The sequence below is a fragment of the Leptinotarsa decemlineata genome, unplaced genomic scaffold (genome assembly GCF_025532065.1).
Source record: "Leptinotarsa decemlineata unplaced genomic scaffold, Ldec_3_MD MMD2_tig00002974_RagTag_RagTag, whole genome shotgun sequence".
Lineage (NCBI taxonomy): Eukaryota > Metazoa > Arthropoda > Insecta > Coleoptera > Chrysomelidae > Leptinotarsa > Leptinotarsa decemlineata.
In genome coordinates this window covers 9,320,754-9,342,106 of record NW_027412578.1, presented here as the reverse complement: position 1 = coordinate 9,342,106, position 21,353 = coordinate 9,320,754, and the positions used below count along the sequence as shown (strand labels likewise).

General features: G+C 37.7%; 1 protein-coding gene across 1 annotated transcript in view; it reads left to right on the top strand.

The window, feature by feature from the left end:
* LOC111514751 (intermembrane lipid transfer protein VPS13A) overlaps window positions 1-21,353 on the top strand; it is a 46,352-nt gene that overhangs the window by 16,827 nt on the left and 8,172 nt on the right. Inside the window, exons 16-31 of the mRNA XM_074177410.1 lie at window positions 661-840; window positions 902-1,091; window positions 1,146-1,273; window positions 1,381-1,895; window positions 1,947-3,262; window positions 3,586-4,012; window positions 5,627-5,915; window positions 5,966-6,168; window positions 10,070-10,616; window positions 11,110-11,405; window positions 11,464-11,644; window positions 12,327-12,601; window positions 15,301-16,189; window positions 16,244-16,431; window positions 18,551-18,710; window positions 19,946-20,216. Coding sequence (XP_074033511.1) covers window positions 661-840; window positions 902-1,091; window positions 1,146-1,273; window positions 1,381-1,895; window positions 1,947-3,262; window positions 3,586-4,012; window positions 5,627-5,915; window positions 5,966-6,168; window positions 10,070-10,616; window positions 11,110-11,405; window positions 11,464-11,644; window positions 12,327-12,601; window positions 15,301-16,189; window positions 16,244-16,431; window positions 18,551-18,710; window positions 19,946-20,216 — 6,055 coding nt within the window. The remainder of the gene's footprint in view (window positions 1-660; window positions 841-901; window positions 1,092-1,145; window positions 1,274-1,380; window positions 1,896-1,946; window positions 3,263-3,585; window positions 4,013-5,626; window positions 5,916-5,965; window positions 6,169-10,069; window positions 10,617-11,109; window positions 11,406-11,463; window positions 11,645-12,326; window positions 12,602-15,300; window positions 16,190-16,243; window positions 16,432-18,550; window positions 18,711-19,945; window positions 20,217-21,353) is intronic.

Sequence of the window (21,353 nt, the reverse complement as noted above, 5' to 3'; positions counted from 1 at the left end):
GTCATCATTTTATTCCTACATACAAGCCTCGAAGAAAAAGATTCAAGTCAATCGTTCTTGAATGATTTTGAGTATTCATCAGTTGTGAAATTATCAAGAAAGAAGTTGAGGTACCTGTTCCTGTTTCTTAGTTAAACAGTTGTTGTCCCCAATGAACGACAACTCACAAAAGTCAAAACTCATACGAGATTAACGATGATTAGGATTAATGAGTATTTACCTGTTTAACGTGCGACTTTTAGCACTACATAGTAAATTGAAAGTATCGATAGATAGATTATTCTATGTCCGAACACTTTGAACATTCGTAATCAACGTATGAGGACGAAATCGAATATATCGATATATTTGCCTCTATCGTAGTACCGTATTGTACTGACAGCGTATAAAATTAAATTATACTGAGAGGAATAACGAACGCACCAACGAGTATTCGAGATCCATCTACTGTTCTGTGAATAATTGCCAAGAGCAATCCGGTTCAGGCCAAGGTACGGTAGCTTCAGCAATTGGAATGAACCATTGAGTAGAGTAGAAGAAAGTGTTTCGAAATTGTATTGATTGAATAGACTTGCATCAAATTTGGTGGATAATACGGAATCTACTTCAATATTTGGAACTTTTGCTCATGAGTTTTTTCCCGAATGAAATATTTTTCAGGTTCTCTATACAGATGAAGACAAAGTATTTGATATAAAATATGTTCGAAACGCAACCCATTTGAATTATAACAACGATATTTCCCCTAACGTCGATGAAACATTTATCGATGGGAGCTTCAAATTTCAGTTAGGTCGGATACATTGCACATTTCTGTACAAACTCGTCGTCCAACTTCAGGTTAGTTTTTAACTTTAGTATTTCTTATACTAGAAATCAACCAGTGAATTTTTTTGTTCAGAGGTTCGTGACGAATTTAGAAGCCCTGCCGTTTTTAGAGAAAATGTCCACAAAACTAAAACTTTTCCTAACAGATATAACGAAAAGTTTGAAAAACGACACCAAAATTAATTTATCCATAAATATTTGTGGGCCAGTATTCATCATACCTCAAAAATCGTCATCTCCCAATGTTTTAGTGTTAGACACAGGTATATTGAATAAAACATCGAATTTTTGAATGTTTTTATCGCCCAGTTTTTTAGGAGAATTGAGGGTCGAAAATTTCTTCAAAGATTATTCAACCGATATTACTGAAAATATTTTAGTAAAACTTAGTGGGGTTACAGCATCGAGAGGCGTGATGACCTTGACATCTACACTAGAAATGCAGGTGAGAAATATATTTATATAATTCCACAAGGATACGTTCTAGGGCCTGTAGCACTACCTATTTGAACTATTACCAAACTTGAATTAGCAAATGGTTTATGATTCCAGGAAACTCTCATAGAACCAATCACACTGAACATGGACATCAAACGGTTTACGAGTTCAAGGTCATCACAAAACATTTGGGACATCGACAGCATCATCGACAGCATCCAAGTGACATTAGGACAAAGAGATCTCACCACCCTGATGTTAATATATACCGATAACATAGGGGAAGGAAAGCTGCTGGATTTATTTCCGGTTCAAACTAAGTCTCCAACGCATTTGATCGAGTCCGACGACAGCGTGAGAACCTTAGAGGCGTTTTTCAGCGAACCAAAACAAAAGAATATATCTGCTAAGTCTACGATAGAAGAAATAAGACTCATGCTTTTCTTCGACTCAGGGGAGTTACTTAGTTCGCCGATTCGGGATTTGAGTCATGGATTGTGCAAATTGGAAGTTGCTGATATAGATATTTCGTTTTTTGTATATAACGATAAGAGCTTGGATGGTAAACTATCCGTCGATACTATTTTTATAGAAGAAATTGGTCCAGAAGCTAATGCATTTGATAAAATGTGAGTATCATCCCTCCCAATCATTTTGAAAGCAATAGCCTTTTCTTTCAGCATACTACAATCGCCAACAGACGACCACAAAAATAATAACTGCAACATCACTGTTAACAACCCTCCAATTGTCGATGTCACCTTTCATCAAAATAAAAACGGCGATAAATCATCAGATGTAATCATAGGAAGACTAAGTCTGAGCCTGTCCATCCCTTTCTGCGAAAAACTAGCTTTATTCGTGATTGAGTGCCTTCCTAAAGAAACTACAGACGTAGGCATCGTCAATCCTGGATACGAAGCTGAAGTCTACACCTCTGTGTCCCAAAAGTCATACCTAACAAGCGTTACTCTATCAATACGAGTCAACCGACCAGAGTTTATGTTTTTGGTGGAAACTACTTCGAATAAGAAAAGGTATTTCATTACGAAAAGCGAGATCCTAATGGACTACTCGAGGCACGCCAACAGACTCAACCTGGTAATGTCTTTGTCAGGCCTTCACAGTCTATTCTTCGACCTAAATGAATATTCCGAAGAACCATATGTCATTTTGAAACAATGTGACCTCGAAATATGCAAGAGCTTTTCTGGTGAGTCTGGCGAGAAAATAACAATGGCCATCTCATCCATTTACATCAAGCTTTGCAGCGAAGTCGTTCACTCGTTTAACGACATATTAAACGATATCGTGGAGCACTTCAAGGTCCCCGAAGTCGAAACAATCAAATCAGAAAGGCTGAAGGCAGCTAAAACTCCTGAAGTTGAAGATCTGTGGGAACCGAAGAAGTTGAATGAGTTCGTAGACGTGCAAACAGTTCAAGACGCTAAAACGGATAATACTGTTGTAATCCACGAGATATTTCTCGTACCGAAGTTTGATTTCGTGGTTATATTCGAGCTTGAGCAAGTTCAAGTCTTGTTGGTCAAATCCACTGTGGAACTCACTCTTTACGACTGGTCCTCTATTTTGAATTGCACGTGCGAGCTCTCTTTGCAGGCCAACTATTTCAACGAACTCGTCCAAAGCTGGGAACCTCTCATAGAACCTATCGTTATGGATGAAAAAGAGTACAAACCCTGGGAAATAATCATTAAAGTATTCCAAGATAAGTCGCATCCCATGTTGGACAACACTGAGTGCAAGAGAAAGGACAAGCCACCAAAGAAGAAGGTCGCGAGTAGATCAGTGACTACAACTGAAGATGAAGACTCTGGAGACGATATGATGTATTTGGAGCCACCAAATTTGATCACCGTTGGCCATAATAGAAGAGTAAAAACTAGTTTGTCGACTTTTCTGGATGATTCAGACTCAGAGAATGAAGACGGAGCAATGGAAAGGTTGGCTGCTGCTATCTCAGATCTTTTCACAGGTATGCTTTTCAACACCATATCAATGAGGCACAAGTAGGTTAGGTTAGGTCAACCCGCAAGGGTTTATTGCAGCATAAGTAACAGTGACTTTGATATGATCAATTTATTCAACTGATTCAACTTTGCTCAGGAAGTTGCTGATGTAGTTAGTGCAAGTCAGTATTGGTCAATTTTCCTTCCAAATATTGTACACTTCACACATTTTAGGTGAAACACCATACCTCGTAATTATTGTGGAAGGGACAAGTATGATATGAAGTCCTTCTTCTGCACACAGCTTTGGGTCAGTCATATAAATTTTTTCATTTCCCTTCCATTTCAGGAGACTGGAATGAAAATGAAGATAGCGACTGTGGTCATTCGAGCGATGGTGATGATGATCTCGAAGAAACAGAAAGACCGAAAGACAAACTTGATATGCACTTCAACAAATCCTATTACATTCTGATGGACGCCAAAGAATCCTTCAACGTTACGATATCTCCGAATATAATAAAACTATTAAATGAACTCATCACCCAATACTCCAACAAAATCATTTCCGTGAGAAGCAACAGAAAGTTGATCAGTTTGACTAATGACATCGGGCCTCAAACCAGAGTCGAGCTTTATGAAAAACAGAACTCAGAAGAAAACAAATTGTTATGTTCAAAAAGGTACGAGAACGAAGACTCTGCTCCAAGCAGTCCAAATAAGAGTCAGTATTTCTTGCCAGAGTACCTTGACAATAATTACGATGATAAGGAAAGGTAAATACTACCAAGACCATAACTGGAAGAGAGTGTGTTGAGATTTGAACCCTTAGAAACCCATTAGAACCCATAAACTTATGAATACTAAGAAATTGGTAATGAATGTCGATAGGTTCCACAGTTCTAGTACTACTCATAATAAATTAGAATAATGTCAAAACACCTCATCAAATCAATGAACGTACGAAACATTTTGATCCGTTTGTTATTTTACAAATCTACTATTATCCACTACTTTTCTCTTGAAGAGGGAATACCATGTTGATAGTTGATCTAGTTGTATCTTAAGCGAATTCGTGTCAAGTTCCTTCTGACGGCAAAGTCCCCTCTACTCGACCACTCAACACAAGAGTCCTTGAGAGCTGTTCCTTGCCTGTAGATATACTTTTCCTTGTTGCGCAGTCATTATTCATGTTCTTTGTCTTCCATGTTCATAAGATTCACTCATTTTAGATATAGTGCGTACTAACTTGTTGATTTTTCCTCCAACTCCAATACTTTTTACTTATGATGCACTGTTTGGAACCTTTGGTGTAGTAATGAATAGTACGGGATTTTTTTCCCAACACCAAATTGTTATTTTCAACACCTCGACACGTGTTTCGATCACCAAGTGATCAACTTCAAAGAGGAAGATTAAAACTTCTTTTCCTCTTTGAAGATGATCACTTGGTGATCGAACCACGTGTCGAAGTGTTCAAAATAACGATTTGGTGTTGGGAAAAAACTCCAGTAATATTCCAATACTTTTGACAAGGTAATTCTCCTTAACTTGGTTCACATTCTTTCAGAAGTATTCCTAAGGCTTCAGAATGAATCAAAACCGAATCCTGCAAGGCCTGCTTCAGTTCGTTTATTGTCCAGAGCCTTAAATATCACTGGGCTGCTTTCCGGAATGTTCTGCGCTATTTTTAGTGCTTGGCCTACTGAACTAATGAGGTCACCGTGTCTTCTTTCAACCAGCTGTAGTTGTGTACTGTTTCTAATTATTGGTAATAAATATTTCAGAGTGACTATCCTGACTTCATTATTCTCATTTGACCTTTTTGAAATCGGTGTCCTCTGTCTTGAAAGAATTGTTGACTCATTCAATTTCTTGTTCACTTCTTTCATGAACCGTTATTCACGTTTCGAACTCCAAATGTTTCGTTTTGTACTTGTTGATTTTTCCCCTACATTTTGTTGAAAATCTTGATAAATTCGCTCCACTTGCCAGACCAACTAACTGTTCCTCTTGGTTCTCCTATCTTGTCCTCCATTTCCTTTATTTTTTTCAATTTTTCATTACTCTAGTTATTTCAGCAGTAACTATTTCCTTTCTCCTTCTTCTTTTCCTTTTATCCATTTCTTTTTTCTCTCCTGTTCTATCAGTTCCTCTTTAATTACCTGTTGTTTTTGCATTCTTTTCGTCAGTTTGCTTCTTTCTCTAGGTATTCCCTCTTCTCATTAACTTATTGATTATTGCCACCATATCATCATATAGTTAAGTAGTTGTCTCGTAATCTGCTTCATAGGTGTCAATTCTACCTATCATTTCTTCTTTTGTCAGGATCACACCTACCCACACAACCTATTAACAACGCTTCATTTCTCACTTAACTCATTGTTCAGTTTCACAGATGATGGAAAAGAAGACTACGAATTAATGTACGACTTCGAAACTTTATCCAGTCTACAATTTCCCGATGAGACAACTCCGCAGCTCTACGACAAGATAAACAGAAATTTCATGAAAATATTCGTTCCCAATTTCCTCCCCGTACAAACCAACTGCTCCCGAAGGGAATGGGAAAAACTGATCAGGATCAATTCAGTAAATTCTCCACAAACCTACCATCTTGCGGCCAGACACAGTATCGGCAAATCAGGAAGAGTTGTCGTCATCAGTTCCCCTCTGAAAGTAAGTATTGACATGATTATCTCACACGAGACCAAGCACTGTTTTTTCAGATAAAAAATGAAACTTGCTTCGCTCTAAGTGTCCTTTATCAACCGTCCATCCTGCAACAGATGAACTTGGAACCGGTTGGAGAGATGACAAATCCTTTCGAAACAACCATGAGAATTGCTGTGCTAGAAGCTCAAGAAGAATACAATGTACCTTTGCACATAGCATATCACTGCAAGCTTTTCATACAACCCGCTTATGCAGAGTGAGTTTTCATTAGACATATTTTTCTAAAATAGTTTCAGCACGTTCCTATGGACACAGTCTCTAATATTCTCCATATTTTTCAAAATGTCACTATATTATCAACTATTGCATGACATTCCAAGACATTTCCTTGTGTTTTGAAAATTGTAAAATTATTATCATGGAAAAGTGAATACTCTCACATCTGTGTGGTTTCTATTCATTTGATGGTTCTCATCTGCGTATAACCGCAAGCCTTTGATCATTTCCAATAGTCCATTTGCAGATGCCTCAAACTTCCGCAGTTGTAGCAACACACGTTTTTTTCCCAAAAAATGTTTGAACTTGCATGTCTCTTATTAGCTGAGGACTCATTGTAACTCGGTATTCTTTGAGTCTTCGACGAAGGCATCTACTCTAGTCTGCTCAAGAAGGTCTCTTAGAAAGGCCACATCAATTATCCTTTCGATATAATAATAATAATAATGATAATAATGTATTTATTTCCAATGAAAAATAAAATGTTACATGATATTCGTCTTGTTACTCAGAAATCCCAAGGGGAAATTCACCCCAAGGTGCTCTACCACTCAACCCTTGCTATTTTGAATATTCATAATATAACTTAAAGACTAACCTAACTAATCCTAAAACCTAAATTTATATAACCCAGTTTTTGGCATTTGTTCCTTTCCTGAATATTCACCACCAACAGAATGAAAAAGAAAACAAAAAATTTATATGGGAGATAACAAAAATGACTACTTGTTAAAAACACATATTATAAAAAAAGGGGTATACGAAAGAAAAATGCATCAGGATGTGTTAACTTACAGAAAACTTTTAAGCTCTTTTTTGAATTTATAAAAATTACTATGGTGTTTTAGCGAATCGGAAATAGAATTATAAAGATGAATAATCGAATACGAAAAACTTCTCTGGAAAACTGAGGTCTTGTATTGTGGACATGTGATTACATTTTTGTTTCTCAAATTTACGTTGTGTACGTCTGTCCTGAATGTTATTTTACGATATAAATAAGGCAGATTTCTGTATAACACCAACGTTCCGGTCGAAGAAGCACTCCAAATCATACAAAGAAAGCTATCCGAAGACGGGAACCTGAAAGAGAGAACGAATCTACCTATAGAAGTAATCATGGAATTACTAGGATGCTGTGTACGAAACTGTTATTTCCAACTGAAGGACGAATTCTTTACACAAGATGAGGGACTGCCAATGGAATCGCCACTTTCACCAGTCATAGCCAACATATATGGAGTGGTTTGAAACTCTAGCCATTGAAGAAGCCCACAAGAAACCTCGAGTCTGGTTGAGATATGTTGACGACACCTTCATAATATGGAACCATGGGAATATTGAACTAGACGCCTTCCTGAAACACATCAACAGCGTGAGACCTTCCATCAATTTCACAATGGAGAAGGAAGTCCACAACGAATTGCCATTCTTAGACGTTTTGGTGAAGAGGACCGACACTAAGTGGGAAACATCTGTATACCGAAAACCCACTCATACGGGACAGTATCTGAACCACGAATCCAACCACCATCAATCGACTAAAGAAGGAATCATCAAGACTCTATTAGACCGTGCTTTTGGGCTCTGTAATACGAAGGAAGGTCTCGAGAAGGAACTAGACATCATCAAAAATGATCTTCAACGGAATGGCTACTCCAAAGCGATGGTAGAAAAGACTTTGGCTAGAAGACAGCAGGAGCCTCGCAAGGAAGAGAAGTCGTCACAACCAGTGCTTGCACTTCCCTATATCAGAGGATTATCGGAGAGGATAAGAAGAATTGGTTCCAAATACAACATCAGAACCTCCTTCAGATCCGGTAACACTATCCGTAGCAGCCTCACGAAAACCAGGCCACCAAACGCGGACTGCGATTCCAAGAATTGCATTTACCGGATACCCTGTGAGTGCGGAAAATCCTATATTGGTGAAACTAAGACGCCATTGAATGTTCGCATTGCCGAGCACAAGAAACACACACAGCGAGGGGAAACCAACAAATCAGGAATAGCACACCATGTTTGGACCCATCAACACAATATCGAGTGGTCCCAAGCTGAGATCTTGCTCAGAGAGGAACATTGGTTTAGGAGAAAATTCAAGGAAGCCGCATACATGTTATCCAACAACGTATTCAGCCAAGCCAGCGTAGAAATACGCAACATATGGAAACCCATCATCAAGCGAAAAATGGCCAACTCCCGCCAAAACGGTCATCTCCCACGGAACCAGTGAAGCGGAAAATGGAAAGCGGGGATAAGTGAAAGTACTCGAACGACCTATAAATAGTCATCTCTCGGAGGAATCAGTCCAGTCATCACCCGAAGACTATTGTAGATACTAACAATCGAAACGTCGTGAACTAACGTGACTTGGAATCTCTTCACTTTTTATTTTTATTTTCTTTTTTCATTTCTTTATTTTTATTTATTCAATTGTTCTATTTTTACTTGTATTTTATTTCACTATTATTTCACTTCAGGTTTATTTTGGTTAATATAATTGTTATTTTCAACTATTCATTTTCAATTCTTCTTTTCAGTTGTTTCAGGGATTTCAAATCATTTTATATACTACACAATGGAAGTCCGAACTAGTGAAATTCACGTTTGATATAGTTTCTAAGTCATTGTTCAACTTTCTAGCAGCGTTGTTCAGGTCATCAACTTTGAAAGGGAGGTATAGCTGAATGTCATCAGCATACATGTGTATTTTACAATGTTCAACATGTTTGTGAAATTGGCTAGTATAAAGTGAAAACAGTGGTCCCAGAACTGAGCCCAGAGATACTCCCAAGGTAACATTTCTAGCTGCAGATAATTGATGTCCCAATTTAACGCTTTGTGTACGATTGTTGAGATATGATTGACAAAGCTGCAGCGATTCCGTACAGACTCCACTTGTTTTCAAGATCTTTAGTAAAGTATCATGCCTATCTGTCGCATAGCCCCGCAAGGTCTCCTGCACCTGAGTTAGTTGTGGTAAACCAAGTGATGTGATCCATTTTGGTTGCTGTCCGCAAAGTTATGAAAAATATTTCCAATAACAGACGTCGCAGTTCTAGCACTAATGACGTGGTTTTTTTTTCGTCCATGACTGACCATCGAGAATTAAAGACATCAGAGTTTTACCTGGTGATCTGATTTCTGTTGGTAAGGCTGTTTTCTTCAATCCAAGTGGATTGAGCAATTTCTTCGAACTACTTTTTAATCTCACAAACTCTGCCGCTAAAACTCTATACACCACTACACATCAGCTGTCATGTTAAAATGTTCTCTTATTTCTCTTGATCACTATTTATTTGTGCTTCTTGTTGCGAAATGTATCTCAGCAACTCTTCCTGTTCATCTTCTCTTTCACCTTCTTGTTCTTTTGGTTCTTTTTACTTCTTTCTGCTCCATTTGTTTTAACAATGTCTTTAGTTTTTTGCTGTTCTATCCGTTCTTCTTGTCTCCTTTCTTATTCTCTTCCATTTTCATTTCATGTTTCCATACCTTAATTATTTGCTCTCCACCACCTCGTCTGAGATATTCGCTCTTGTATTCACCATATCTACTGGATCCGCTCCAAGCTCATTTTTTTGGTACCATTTCTCATTTTACCTATATTCCCAAAGCTGAGCTTGTATGCGTTGTCAATAATAATACTGTAACAACATTTAAAATTGGTTTCACTTGTACACTGGTATTCCATTTTAGGTTCACGAACTCAGGAGACCTTTTTTTCTGTTCGTACGTCTGTTCTTTGTAACTAACAACCAAGTTACCTATTGTGTTGAGACTGATGGTGAATGATTTTGGAAATAGGGTTCCACTATCCTTGAAATTTCATACTGTAATACAATGGGCTCCTCTTCAAGTATATATGTTTTATTTTTCAGGGGTCATTATGCTTCAGACTCGGGAATATGGTGGAAAGACCTTGCGACAGAAATGGACAGTGCCCACGATCTCCATTGCAAGCCAAAATCAAATTCGAACGTGGAAATTTTCTCCTTGAGAGTGATGTTGAGGCGCAACATAGAAACAAAGAATTTACAAACACACTCCATACCAAACTACATAATATACCTCTTACCACCCCTGATAATTTATAACTTTTTACCATATACTCTTGAAGTTCTCAACATCGGCCTCAAACAAGTGATTAAAGTCGAACCAGGAGAGAAAAACAGTGTCTATTCCTTCGATTTCTCTAAAGACCAAAGGGTTTTGATTAGGGTCAAGCACAACTCAACCACATGGACTGGCAATCTAAACTTAACTCAGCATCTTGAGGAGAAAATAATTGTTTTGAGCACCGAGAACAAAGAAGAAGTGACTAACTTGGCGGTGAACGTGAAAAGCGATAGAGAGTGCAGTTGTAACCTCTTCTTCTATACGCCTTACTGGATCGTGAATAAAACCGGACTACCTTTACAAATCAAGGTTAGTTTGGAAATATCCCTGCAGGTATATCGAAATATAGGTGATATTCAGTTGGTGTACCTACACTATTTTATGAAAATTCATAATGACGTGTCAGTTCAGCCACAATTTATAATCTTGTGGTTTTCCAAAATTACTTTTACTTTATTACCACTTATATGGATGGTGCATTAATCACAGATGGTAAAAAATTCTTAGATTTTCGCTTCTAGTTTTTTTTCTTATTTGGTCCTTTTATATTACTTGGCTATGAGTATCATCAGGTATTTTGATCAAAAATACTATTTTCATTATTGAAACTGTTTCTCTTACAAATGAAAAATTATTTCATCATCAAACTGACAAATGATTTATAGTACTGGAGGACCATGTAGTAAGCAATACTAACAACCACCGACGCCTTTGAAGAAGCACTGAAAACTAAAATTTCAGCTTCCTAATGACATTTTTTATATTTATTGTAACTCAAGCTACTATACTTTTTGGTTTTCAGGCGACGGCATCAAATTCCCTATACAATTGCGTCAACGAAGACATCTTGCTCTTCACCTACAAGAGACACGGGAAACAAACTCTCAGTGTTCGGGTGTACGAGTCCAACTGGTCCAATGAGTTCGGCCTAGAATGCGCGGGTACTACTGGTCTAATTATTTGCAAAGATGTGGAAAGGAAGAAAAAATACATGTTTTTCTTGAACACACGGCTTTCTAGTATTTGTCCAAGGTTGACGAAAATCGTTACGATCCTTCCAAGTTTCTTGGTGACCAACAACACCAACAGACCACTGAGGTAAACATTTCATGGAAGTTAATGACTAGTTTGCATGTCAACAATAAATGTCTTTAAGGTTTATGGAACATAATGAGAAAACTGACCTGTGGGTCGATTTAGGGCCTTATCAAACGGTGATCTTCTGGCCAGAGACGTCAACTATGGAGATGTATGTGAAGTACAGAGACAGCAAATTAATTTCCCAATCGTTCTTCATATCGAGTCAACACAGAACGGTTTTGAGAATCGATAAAGGGGTTAGTATTGTATAATGCGTGAAGGAATATGCACCAGTAGTTGGCACTAAAGTAATAAACATTAGTCTTTTTTGAATACATTTTATTACCAATTCAAGTTCGTAATCTCCAGAGCTGAGTTCGGCTCGATGTACAAACTTCAAGACAAACAGCAAAAGCTAAGTTAATTCTTTTTTTTTTCAATTTCCCTCCTGAAACTGTCGACTTACTCATTTTTCCTTGGTAGAAAAGATCAACTGTTTCCTCTCTCAAAATTATAGTCGTTTCCATAAATTTTAAATTGAGAAACCTCCCCTAACCACTTGATAAGTTTCCACCATTAGGTTGGTGTGTTAAATTAACGTTTTTGATTCGTTTTTCATCAGATTAATGAAATCAAAATGATCAGTATTATCTACTCAATAGGTTAGTATTTATTTTAATAATCTGAATGGAAAAATGGTTTCTACGTAATATAAAAACTCGGGCAAAGACTAAGAACATTTCCAGCATCTTCAAATTCCACTGAATGTACTGTGTATGCGATTTCTTGTGAACCAAATAATCTTGACGTTAAAGGCTTTTATGCCAAGCGTTACACTCTTGTGCAACCTTCATTTTGGCAGCAATATTCGTTATTTGGAAAATCCATCGAAATATTCTCGAACAAGTCATGTTGAACATCAATTTTATTACTTTCTAGGGTGCCTTGACAGTGGAAATCACTGGTGGTATCAATGACTCATTCAGGATATCTTTCAATGATTACAAGTATGGAGATGCACCAGTAATGGTGAAAAACTACTGTGCAGACCTATTTTTGAAAATTCAACAACAAGATCTGAGTCCTGTGACGCTGTTGAATCCATATCATTCTCTGCTGTATACTTGGGATGATCCAACCAGGCCCAGGCAATTGGTGTGGAATGTATATAATAACAAAGGAACGGGGTTTTCAGTAGACATAACGAAAGATGGGTAAGTCTTAGAATCATTGATATGTGTATTTGAAACGTGAACTCGTGCTGTAAAGAACTATCCTCAGATCCATCATTCATTCCATAACATCTTGGTCGATTTTCACATAATTTATAGACAATCAGAACAAAATGAATGCTCTTCAGTTTTCGAAAAAGGGAAGATCGCTAATATCGCACCACAGTAAGCCCCCTCAACTCTATAGGCTACCGAAAATCCACAAGAAGGGTGTTCCGCTCAGACCTATCATAGTTCCAGGGATTCAGCTACTCAAAACTTGCCAGATTTTAATTTCCGATTATACAACCACTACAAGGAAAAACTTCATCTTTTGTGAGGAATTCAAGGCATTTTGTCGAATTACTAGGAGCAATCGAAGTCACGGAGCAAAATCAATTCATCAGTTTAGACTTGGAAAGCTTTCACATCAACGTTCCTGTCGGAGGAGCACTCCAAATCATACAGAGGACGCTATCCGAAGGCGGCGACCATTAACAGCGTAAAACCTTTCATCCCCTTCACGATGGAGAAGGAAGTCCACAACGAATTACCATTCTTAGACGTACTGGTGAAGAGGACCGACACTAAGTGGGAAACATCTCTATATCAAAAACCCATTCACACAGGACAGTATCTGAATCACGAATCCAACCACCATGAATCTACTAGAAGAGGAATCATAAAGGCTCTAGTGGATATTACTTTCGGGCTCTGATATCTTCAATGAAATGTTTACTCTAAAGTGATGGTGAAACAGACTTTGGTTAGAAGACAGCCGTTACAACCAGTGCTTGCCCTTCCTGACATAAGAGAATTGTTGGAAAGGATGAAAAGAATTGGGTCCAAGTACAACATCGAAACCTAGTTCAGATCCAGTACCACCATCCTTAGCAGCCTCACGAAAACCAAGCCACCAAATGCGAACTGTGATTCCAAGAATTGCATTAACCAGATACTCTGTGAGTGCGACAAATCCTATATCGGCCATTGAAGATCCGCATTGCCGAGCACAAGAGAAACACACAGCGACGAGAAACCATCAAATCGGGAATAGCAGAGCAGGTTTGGACCCATCAATATAACATCAAGTGGTCCCAAGCTGAGATCATCCAAAGGGAGGAACACTGGTTCAAGAAGAAGTTCAAAAGAGCTGCATATATGTTGTCCAACATATGGAAACCTGTAACCAGTAAAGCGGAGAGAGGGAAGAAGGGATAGGTGAAAGCATTCGAACGACCCATAAATAGTGTCTCGAAGAAATTATCCAGTCATCATACGAAGACGATTGTGGATCTTGGTTTAAATTCTTTTCGATTCTTTTCATTTCTTTTTTTTAATCATACAATTTTTATTTTTCTAAAATGCCCTAGCATGCCCTAAAAAAAATAACGCCAACCGCCACTGGTAGCCATAAACCAATTGTGACGTGGCTAAGAGCGCGCCCAGTCAGATAGACTTTTCGCGAATGTTCGATGTTCGCTGCCGGTTTAGATGTGGCGAGAATAATGCCACCGACTTCCATGGAATTCCAACGAATTTTCTACGGCCTTAGATTGGCAAATATTAACACGATCCACTCGCCTATCGAGACAGTCAAGTGGAAGTGACAGTGCGGTAAACGGAGCGATCTAATAAAGCGATAGACGTTTGAATAATGGTTGAAGTTTAATTTCGAAGTGTTTTTGTATTAAAAGTGAAATAAAGTTGAGTTTGATTATTGTTCAGTGTAGTCGATTATTGGTAAACCCACAATATAATTGATTTGTTAGCTTTTCATTTAGACCTTTTTGAGGACCGCGGTCCTCAAAAAGGTCGAACCTCGGACCATCAAATATTGTAATGTGTTGTATACCAAATATAAATTAATACGTAGATATTAATAATTAAAATAATATTTTTGAGTCACATATAATTCAACTTATTACTTATTTCACATCAATAAGTTGCCTAGTTAACCTGTTTTACTTACCAGTACCTATAACTAATATGGTTTGATCAATTTCTTATCTAGCCTGTGTATATTTGTGCGAATTAGTTGATGTTGTGGCAGAATGGTCATATTTGGCTGACAAGTTGTTGAATCTGTCAAAACCATCACTTCAAATAGAGATAATTGATTCGCAAGAAGATATGTCTTTGCAAATGTATAAAACGGTATTCACTGAGGAATTTTGGGCCAAACATGAAAATTGCAAGAACCTAGCTATAAATTTGGCCACTATGTTTGGCTCAACATACGTACTCAAAATTGATTTTTTTGGAAAACATATATCGTTCTCGATTAACGGACGCCCACCTAGAAAACACACTTGAATTTGCTGTCCCTATCGAGAACTAAACTATAAAAAACTGGCTCAAGTCCGTCAGTGTAGTTTATCACATTAATTTTAGGTGTTTTATAATTCAGAAATTGATTTGAAATCAAAATAATACATAGGTAGCACCTAATTATTATCCGTTGTTTTTTCTGGACCTCGTTAAAATTTTTTCACAGTAGGTATCCGGACGCCACCCAAAACTACTTGGCGACCCCTGCATTAGACAATGGAAGTCCGAAGTGAAATTCACCATTGTAAACCACTTTCAAACAAACGTCTTTAGTTATAAGTTAGTTTTCGGCTTCTTTTTCTTGATAAATATTTTTTATGTAGGTTCACCTCCAACTACTTTCATTTCATTATCGTTATGACATTTTTCAGCTATGGTGAAGAAAAAATAAGGATGCACAGCGTAACTCCCACAACTAGTATTGTGGAATCTTCCAGCAGTGAAGATTCAGACAGTTCCGACAGCACCCAGCCAAACCTCAACAAAAAAGTGCACAAAGACAAAATCACCATCTACTGGTTGTGTTACCGTGACGGTCTGCAGAAAACTCTGCTTCTCACTCAAGATCTTAGAATCTACAACGGAGCTCTGAAATTTTTCCAAGAACGCTGCCACCTGGAAACCTTGGTTGCCCTATCAGGAGTGGGAATGTCAATTTTCACGTCGGAAAATGACACGAGAGAACACGTATACGTCAGTCTGGCAGATACGCCCGCTATTTGGGAAGTTAATGTTGGGCAGAAGTGGAAAACGTTAACTTTGGAGTTAGCGTCTTGGATTGAAGACAAATACCGATTGCATTACAAGAAATGCCAGCTCAAGGAATATGTGCATATAGATTTCGAAAAAATGTTCATGCTCAAACCTTTTTTCGCAGAACTACGAAGAACCTACCACCCCGCCGTGTATTTCCATTTCAGAAAGTCGCAAAACTATCAGTATTACAATTTGAGACTGCAGTCTTTCCAGATCGACAACAAACAAAGTAGCAACATAGTTCTTCATCCTATCACATCCCAAACACTGAAGGAGGTTGCTCCTTTCGCCGAAGTTTCGATTTCGAAAATATCCTCCAAAGATTCAAATATTTATAGGCACATCAAGTTTAGACTCGGGAGCTTTTTCCTCAACATCGAGAACGACTTGTTTTTAAAGATTTTCGGTATGCTGGTAAACATTAGGAAATTTTCTGATGAAGGAAGTGGGTCATACGTCAATGAAGTCAAGTCCGTTCATAAACCAATCACTGCCAGATATAACGTAAGTCGCTAATGTCGCAGTCTTCTATAATTATTTGTGGGTTGTTTGTTTCAGGATACATCACAGAGTAGCAGAAGCGTCATAGAGTACTTAACACTGACCGGTTTTAATGTACAGCTGAATATTTCAAATAAAATACAAATGGGTCTGGCCGGGAAAAAATCTCAGGCTTTCAAAGTGCTGGACTATCTTTTCCCCTACAATATGTCTCCCTACATGCCACTAGAAGGTGTTCACCATAAGTGAGTCGCGCAAAAAATTCATTTACTTATTATAATTTTTTTAATCCATATCTCGCACATTATAATGAATCACCAATTCGATTAGAAAACAGTCAAGAAATCTAAGGTGTCAATTTGCATTACTAATGAAATGTGCAACGGTCCATCTCAAAATAGAACGAAGCGGGGATTGCGGAGAGGTTGTGCAGCTCGTAGATGGACGCATTCTGCGCCATCTGGACGGAGAGACCCGTACTTACTTCGGGGTGAAACAACGTCACTCACAAGAGGTAACAGCAGTGGAGAACTTTCCGCGGCAAGTATCAGCACAAACTTTGACAGATCTGGTCATCGGAACTGTCGAGAAAGAACAAAGTTGCTGCTACGAATATGCTTGCCTTTCCAATCTTACTCTACTCGTTTGGAGTAGTAAAAGGACTCAAGAGAAGCTGTATCAACTCCACGTGAGGACCAAAAAAGCATGCATCTCCATAAGAGTTTGTATCCCATCTCATCAGGAATTCGTATCTGCATATTCCTCCACTTAAGCAGTTGATGAACTCGATTTAGTTTTCGCCACTAAAGAGGTAATCACAACTCTGTCACCGACTTGGAGCCCGTTCAGCGAAAGGCCCACATAAAAACAGCAGAGATCACTTTATTTCTGTGTCTACACTAGGATGAGCCAAAACACATGGTCGTCCTGAAAACGTCGGTTTATTGAAGCACCAGACCTTTGCTTTCTTCAGATCGAGTATACTGAAGTCGAAAACTAAGAGGTTCATCATGGCCTGACAAAATGGTTGAGGCCTACTAGGATGGTGTATATAACACCTTGGTTTACCGCAGACGCGGCTATAGAGGTTTCGGACACAAGGTGCAGGCCTGCCACGAGGTGTCTGTGACACCTATGCATTCGCTCAGCATATTCACTAGATGTAATCTCAGCCTATATCCATCAACATAAGGCGACTTATTACCATCTACGGCACTTTCACAGTCTTGACGAGACACCGGTGTTGCCCTACGCTCTGGAGGATATTGAATCCATTGTAGAGAATGAGAAGAGACAAATTTATTGAAACTATTCATTTCACACCCTCAGGCTCAAACAAGGTATTAAGCTTGATATAGTTCTTCTCGACTATCAGAGTTAGACGATATTTGTCGAGAAGTTTTCAGCTTCTGGTGGGAAGAATATCGTCCAAAAGAGGAGGAGATACTCGAACTCCACAGACTCTATCCATACCACTATGTTCTAGTGGTTGTTCTGACTAGTTGAATCCTTGGTGGAACGATGTCTTCTCATTGGTCATTGGTTGATAATGCTGGCGCACTCTCTCATCTGTGCCGAAGCTTCGAGAACAGGGTCTGACCAGCTTACCCTCTTTAAAAAAAAATTATGATAAATGGTGGTTCTGATTATTGAGGTCCTTGGTGAAATGATGAGTCTAAAGTAGTTCTCGACCATCAGAGCAAGACGTGGAGTTTTCAGCTCTGGGCGAGACAAATATCGTCCGATAAGAGAAGAAAAATGGATTCAATATCAAGAGTATCTCTTCGAACTCCGCTTCGACTCTATTCAGACCACCCTTTTGAGATGCAGTCCTTGGTGGTCTTCTAACCTCGAATATCAAGATCATGCCAGTTTGCCATACTAAGGCAGAAATCTTGGTCGGACAAATTCAGAAGGATATCATTTCTGACTCATTGCATCTGCTCAGAGCACATGATTCTCGGATTTTCGGACCCAATGATCAGTTAACCCACAGTATGGTGAGTGGTAATTGGTTGATAATGCTGGTGAGCCCTCTCGAATGTATCGGGGTTTCGGTTACAAGGACCGACCAGTCTTTGGAATGAAAGAAATGGTAATAATAATGTTTTATTCATCATAGATTACACTTCAGAATAAATTATATACATACTTAATCATTTGGAAGCACAGAAACATCATGGATCCAAACCTCAATGATTCAATTACTTTCAAATTTGATACACATTTTTGAAACCCTCTCTCCGTGTTCAAATTCTTGTGGCACCAATTCCAGAAACAGTATTTTCATATAAATTCTGTCCTGTCTATTTAGACAGTTATGGAATGTGATTTGTTAGGTCTAGCAGATTTATTCTTTTCCAGGATTCCTTCGATAGAACAAGTGGAAATCAGTGAAACTTTGTGGAAATCAATTTTGAATTTGGTTGATCAAGCTTCCGCACAATTTTTACAACAGTATTATTCACATGTCTTAGGCCTGCAAGTTTTGGTCAATACTTTTGCGATCCAGCCAGCAATTGAGGTAATTTATGGAATATTTGAAATGTATTGCGATGAAGACTGAAATTTGTGAGTGATGAAAGGATCACTTTTTGATCCGCTTCCTTTTTTAACCTGAATCATTGCATACTATATTGGTTTTTGTTGAGATGTTTGTGTGATGTGAAATTTGTCTTTCGGTGTCTTCATAGTTGAGAAAAATTAGTGAACTAACGTATATTTACCACTAACAATGAGCCTGGCATCAAAACTTGGCGCTCTATTCTACTTTTGGAGAAACGCCCACTCAAAAGTCGAAAAATCGACACAATCTCGAACTTACTCCTGTTCATAAAAATTACATACACAATAAAATAGAAATTGGTGCATTTTTCAAATAGTGTTATAGCGCTTGTCATCTAGAATATAATACCAAAAATTTAAAATCGATAGCATTTACCGATACCAAGATAGACGTCTTTCAAACTGCACGTTTGTCGGAAGCTAGTATGACGTCACGAGATATATGCGATTGTCGGTAAAGCGTCTGAACCACAAAAGAAGGAGAAAAGCAATTGATATCAGAATTAACTCTTTACAATGATGTGTAGATCATGCATAGAAGTCACTTTTATACTTCTCAGAAAAAAACGCCGAACTAATGGCGATTTCTAGCCGGCTCCGTCATACCCCATTTCGCTGAAGTGTTTCTTTGAGATTGTTTTCTGAAGAATTTTCTTTTATTTTCTTCCGTCAATATTCTGCAAGATAGGTGCCAATTTCGTTATAATGAACAAAGTGAAAGTAGCCCAATTCTTCACGATACTAAATGACACTTTCACAGGTAATTTTTTCGTTGCTTTATAAAATATAATTAGAAATTCATATGCTAATCGGCAAGATAGATTTCTGTCATTTAGGCTATGCTGTCCACAATTGATTCCATGTTTGTAGTTTGTTTGGTAAATCATGACCAGAGTCTGTAGACAGCAAACTTTTCACATGTATACTTTGCACTTAGGAAAACATGTAGGTGAGCACATCACATTTATTGCAAATTCATTGAGAACTAGGTGTTACCTTGTTCCAATTTTTGTGTTTTTTTTGCAAATTTTCTAACAACAAAATATATTCAACTGAAGTTTCAAGCAACAAATGTTTGACGTGATTCATAGCTGTTGCAACATGAGTCCAATTTTTTTGGTGTCCAAAAATCTAAATTTCACCTTCAAAACTGCCAGAGGTCTTTGAAAGTTAACTACCTTCCATCTTTTTCAGGTTGAAGAATTTGAGTCAGAAAAAATGGCGAGTTTCCTCCTGTACGGCTCTAGATGTCTCTTGGGCCACATCAACATGTCCCCTGTCGCGGTCGAAGCTTGCGTTGTAGATATTTTTGCTAATCAAAACATCGAAAACATCCAAAGGATAAGACGTCATGGTTCCTACCATAAGTCTGAAATAGTGCCGAAGGCTATAACGATTTCCAGCAGAAATTTTGCAACGGGGGTTCCTAATGCTCTCAGTCAACTCATTGTCAAAAACCAGAATGGTAAATATTTGTCATTTAGATCATTCAACATGTAGGTGACGATTTCAGTTCACAACTCTTACAAATTATAAAATGGTTCATTGTATGACTACTACGAGTATATTATGCTCTAAAGTGTGTGTGTGTGTGTGTGTGTGTGTCCGTACCAAAATAATGTATGACTCACTCAGTATCAATCACTAACAGCCAGGCAGTGCAGCCAGAAAGCAGGATAGGTAATGAATCTTCTTTGTGCAGCAGACGAATAAAATGCATTAGGAGAGAAATTTTTTTCGAGGATGTCAGCTAATGCTCAAGCCCAAACGATGATTTACCCGAATCAGAAGCACAGAAGCCCTCCATGGCTGAATCTAATGTATCAATCATACATTTATTGAATCAGTTTTCCTCTACAATCACATTAGACAGGAAAAAAAAATAAAATAGTCATAAAATACTGGCTGATTCAACAGGTCAAACGAGCATAAAAAAAATAAAAGAGTCAATATGAAACATAAAACATACATAAAAAACATAAAAGAGTCAATATAAAACATAAAAAAAAAGAAAAATTTAATAAGCTACAATCCATATTAAGAATCAAGGAGAATGTCATCCACAGAGTAGTATGCTTTTTGCAATAGAAAAATCTTGAGTCGCCTTTTGAAGATATTGATATATATATATATATATATATATATATATATATATATATATATATATATATATATATATATATATATATATATATATATATATATATATATATATATATATATATATATATATTCAGTATTTGGTAGATATACAAACTAGGCATTGTTAATAAACTATAACGAATGAATAATGGCCTGCAGTGTTCACTTAAAGATGCACCAGCCAGAATTCTGATTACCTTTATCTGAATAACAAAAACTTCATCAGCTTTACCTGATAATCCCCACTATTCAACACCATAGGAAATTACCGACTGAAATGAACTGTGGTATAGAAGCTTGAGAACATCAAGAGAGACTGTTTGTTTTAACCGACGAAGTAAATATATATGTTTACAGATCTTCAGTTTGACACTATCAACATGGAACTTTCAGGAAAGTTTATTATCAGGTATAGTGCTTACAAACGCCTTCGTTTGGCGAGTTTACTACGGTGATTAAA